The sequence below is a fragment of the Bidens hawaiensis genome, unplaced genomic scaffold, assembly GCF_021521415.1.
Source record: "Bidens hawaiensis isolate Kalapana, Puna unplaced genomic scaffold, B.hawaiensis_p1.1 tig00025013_1, whole genome shotgun sequence".
Lineage (NCBI taxonomy): Eukaryota > Viridiplantae > Streptophyta > Magnoliopsida > Asterales > Asteraceae > Bidens > Bidens hawaiensis.
In genome coordinates this window covers 80,148-83,816 of record NW_027493976.1, presented here as the reverse complement: position 1 = coordinate 83,816, position 3,669 = coordinate 80,148, and the positions used below count along the sequence as shown (strand labels likewise).

Genomic DNA, 3,669 nt, shown 5'->3' with positions numbered 1-3,669 from the left:
ATAATATTATGTTATTGGTTAAACTATAATGCGTTTGATAGAAAAAAGTTAGTGAGAGCATACTCGCCTACGTGGCAATTTCGTTTTCACTTTTTACTTAAACCACTACACTTAGTTTAATGTTTAATTTGTGACGTTTATATAAAATTTAAGTGCGCTTATGATATAAATTCATTTCGGAACCACATTTGCATATCACCGTCGCCGTTTCATGTCTGTAGGGGTTTGATCACACCTTGGGATTTTGCCGATCGATTAAGTAGAGGGCTTATCGATCAATTTTGAACATTGTTGGGTTTAGTTTTTGCCAATTGATTATCGCGTCTTCGGTAATTGTTCAGTTACATACATGACATTAGGTTATATTAAAAGACCATTTTGCCCCTCGTGTGAGGAGCACATGCAATCATTAACAAACCGAATGGACGGCATCTTGTTTAGGGGTCAAAACCGTTAAATAAATTAAACATCAAAGGTTTACTTGTCCAAAAATTGTGGTTTTTTTATAAACGGGTTATCGGAGCTAAACCACAATACCACATGGGCAAAAATTACAATCTAATATAAATAAAAAATTAGGGTAAATGGCCTAATTTGTGTGATTAGTAAATGGCAATTATTATGGGTGTAATAGTTTTTACTCAACTCTAAATGACCCCAAAAGGCCAAAACTACTGCAACATCCATATTCGACCCTGCGGTCGTTAAAGTGCCAAGAACACTGCATTTTATGATCCCAACAAACAACTAGGCAAACTTGTTCAAAGGAGTCACTTGACTTTCAATTTTCCAATCAAGTCGCATAATCAGAATGATTAACTTAAATCGAGTAAATAATAGCATTAATACCGGCTAAGTGTAATTCGAATGAACATAGTCAAATCAACGAAATAAGTCAACACGTAAATATAATAAGCAAAGCTGAAACAAAAAAGTCAACAACGAATCAATGTCACCGGGCACTACACCTACACACATACGACATGACATAATACTACCACATATCGGAATAGCAGATAAATACTAAATCATGTTTCAACTTTCACAATATTTGTTCTCAAGTAAGATGGTATTCTACAAGGTCAAACAAAAGAGTTTCTCGATTACAAAAACAAAAAATAAAAATAAAAATAAAAAAGAAAAGAAAGAATGTTGAAATACACTTTTCTTACCAAATCTCCAACTCAAGTTGAACAACAACCTTTCTTTGTGTTCGCAGACGAATCGCCGACATTAATGGTAGTTCCTTGACCAGGTAAAGCAGTACTACCACCGCCATTTGCCTCTTGTGCCGCCAACGCTTTCTTGCTAATGACATGATATATTTGCGTCAACACGGTTTGAAACGCTTTCTCAACATTATATGCTTCGAGCGCTGACGTTTCGAGAAACGAAAGGCCTTCTTTTTCAGCCAAAGATTGACCATCTTCTTCAGCCACGGCTCTAAGATGGCTCAAATCTGACTTGTTTCCAGCCATCATGATCACAATGTTCGAGTCTGCGTGGTCTCTTAGCTCACGTAACCACCTTTGGACATTGTCAAAGGTTTGACTTTTGGTGATGTCATACACCAGAAGGGCCCCAACCGCACCTCTATAGTATGCACTCGTGATTGCTCTGTATCTTTCTTGCCCTGCTGTGTCCCAAATTTGAGCCTTTATTGTCTTCCCATCAACCTGTTTATAAAAATGTTTTAACTTTTAATATATAACCAGTGTGCTCTTTACAAAAAAATAAACATTCATTACATGTTAGAAATTAATAAAGTCAAAGGGAGTTCATTCTGGTCAACAAGATTCTCCATGTTCATCCTACTAAAGGCTATTTAATACATTTGACTAATAAACAAACATATCATTTAATGGTTTACCTATTTCTTTGATTAGTGTTTGAGCATGTTATATAAGTTATTATTAACCAGTTGTTCTATGTTTATTATATTATTTAAAAATTAGGCATTCTTGATCACTTGAATATGAACAGGCTCCTGTTCATATTCAAGTGATCAAGAATGCCTAATTTTTAAATAATATAATAAACATAGAACAACTGGTTAATAATAACTTATATAACATGCTCAAACACTAATCAAAGAAATAGGTAAACCATTAAATGATATGTTTGTTTATTAGTCAAATGTATTAAATAGCCTTTAGTAGGATGAACATGGAGAATCTTGTTGACCAGAATGAACTCCCTTTGACTTTATTAATTTCTACTTCCTAATGATGTCAATGATTAATCTTAAAACTTCATAAAAAGAAGAAAAAAACCGCTACAACTTTATATAATAAAGGATGAAATTACGGAACTTTCTTTTGTTCGAATCCAATATCCTAGTTCCGTCACTACTCATTCTCGGCCAGAATGAATTCCTTGTGACTTTATTAATTTCTAATGATGTCAACGATTAATCTTAAAACTTCATAAAAAGAAAAAAAAAAACGTTACAACTTTATAAACTAAATGAAGAAATTACGGAACTTTGTTTTGTTCGAATCCAAAATCCTAATTCCGTCACTACTCGTTCTCTATTCTTCCTTAAAAACCACAAAAAAAACAACAAATCATTCCAATCATCATGGAAATTCAAAGACCAATTATCATAAACATAAAACAGAGTTTCACTTCCACCATAAACACAAACCATAGATTTTGCTTAACAATTTCAAAAATTTAATACCCGAGACATATTATCAAACACCTGGTGTGCATAATTTGAAATAACATCAATCAGACTTTAAAATTTTACCCTTAAAAAACATGACAGCTAGAAATCAAGATAACCAATCAGACGACAAAATTAACAAAAACTCTAATTCAGATCATACAGATTTCAATCAATTTAATAATAATAATAATAATAATAAACTGACCTGAAGAGTACGAGTAGCAAATTCAACTCCAATAGTGGATTTGGACTCCAAACAAAACTCATTTCTGGTAAACCTGGAGAGAATATTGGATTTACCAACACCTGAATCACCAATCAACACGATCTTGAACAAGTAATCGTACTCATTATCAACTCTATTAGCCATAATAAACCTATACCCACAAAATCAAAATTCAGAATTCAATCGAATTAATAAACAAGCATACATACACCGGATCTAAGCAGATCGATTCAAACTAGTTTTAATATTTTGATTTAAGAGCTAAATCATAGATTAATCAACTCAAATCAGTACGGAAAACATGATCAAACACGGAAAACGTGTTGAATTGACGAGTAAAGACAGACGTTACCTATGAAATCGGAAAGAAAATGAGAATGTCGTCTAGGATGAAAGTGAGGTTTGAAACAATGGGGAAAGAGGTTTGGAATAAGCCGACGTTAATATATACTAACGGACAAGGAAATGATTTTATACTTCGTTAAACTTGGAAATAATAATAATAATATTAATAATAATAGTAGTTATTTTAGCTCAACCGGTATGACTGGGCTAAGCAATTAATGCGGAAAAATATCGGATATCTATCTGAGATATCAGTTATCACAGTGAGATATCGGTAGTTTAATATAATGTAAAATTCATATGTATAACAATTTTAACATTAATAACTCACAGTATAGTCTCACACTATTAACAAAGAATTGATCAAGACTTAAAACACTAACATTGAACACTAAAAGTTGATAGTTAAGACTTAAAACACTGATAT

At 32.6% G+C, this 3,669-nt stretch overlaps 1 protein-coding gene across 1 annotated transcript; it reads right to left on the bottom strand.

Annotated features, from left to right (window-relative positions):
- Nucleotides 1-891: 891 nt before the first annotated feature.
- LOC143570616 (ras-related protein Rab2BV) lies at nt 892-3,310 on the bottom strand. The gene is made up of 3 exons (XM_077056225.1): nt 3,250-3,310; nt 2,877-3,048; nt 892-1,676 (listed from the first exon to the last, which is right to left on the bottom strand). The coding sequence occupies exons 2-3, from the start codon at nt 3,039-3,041 to the stop codon at nt 1,185-1,187; spliced, it is 657 nt and encodes a 218-aa protein (XP_076912340.1). The 5' UTR covers nt 3,042-3,048; nt 3,250-3,310; the 3' UTR covers nt 892-1,184.
- Nucleotides 3,311-3,669: the final 359 nt, after the last annotated feature.

Coding starts and splice junctions, on each gene's coding strand:
- LOC143570616 (XM_077056225.1), bottom strand. CDS start 3,041: ATGGCTAATAGAGTTGATAATGAGTACGATTACTTGTTCAAGATCGTG. Junction 1,677..2,876: donor TTGCTACTCGTACTCTTCAG/GTCAGTTTATTA, acceptor TTTTATAAACAG/GTTGATGGGAAGACAATAAA.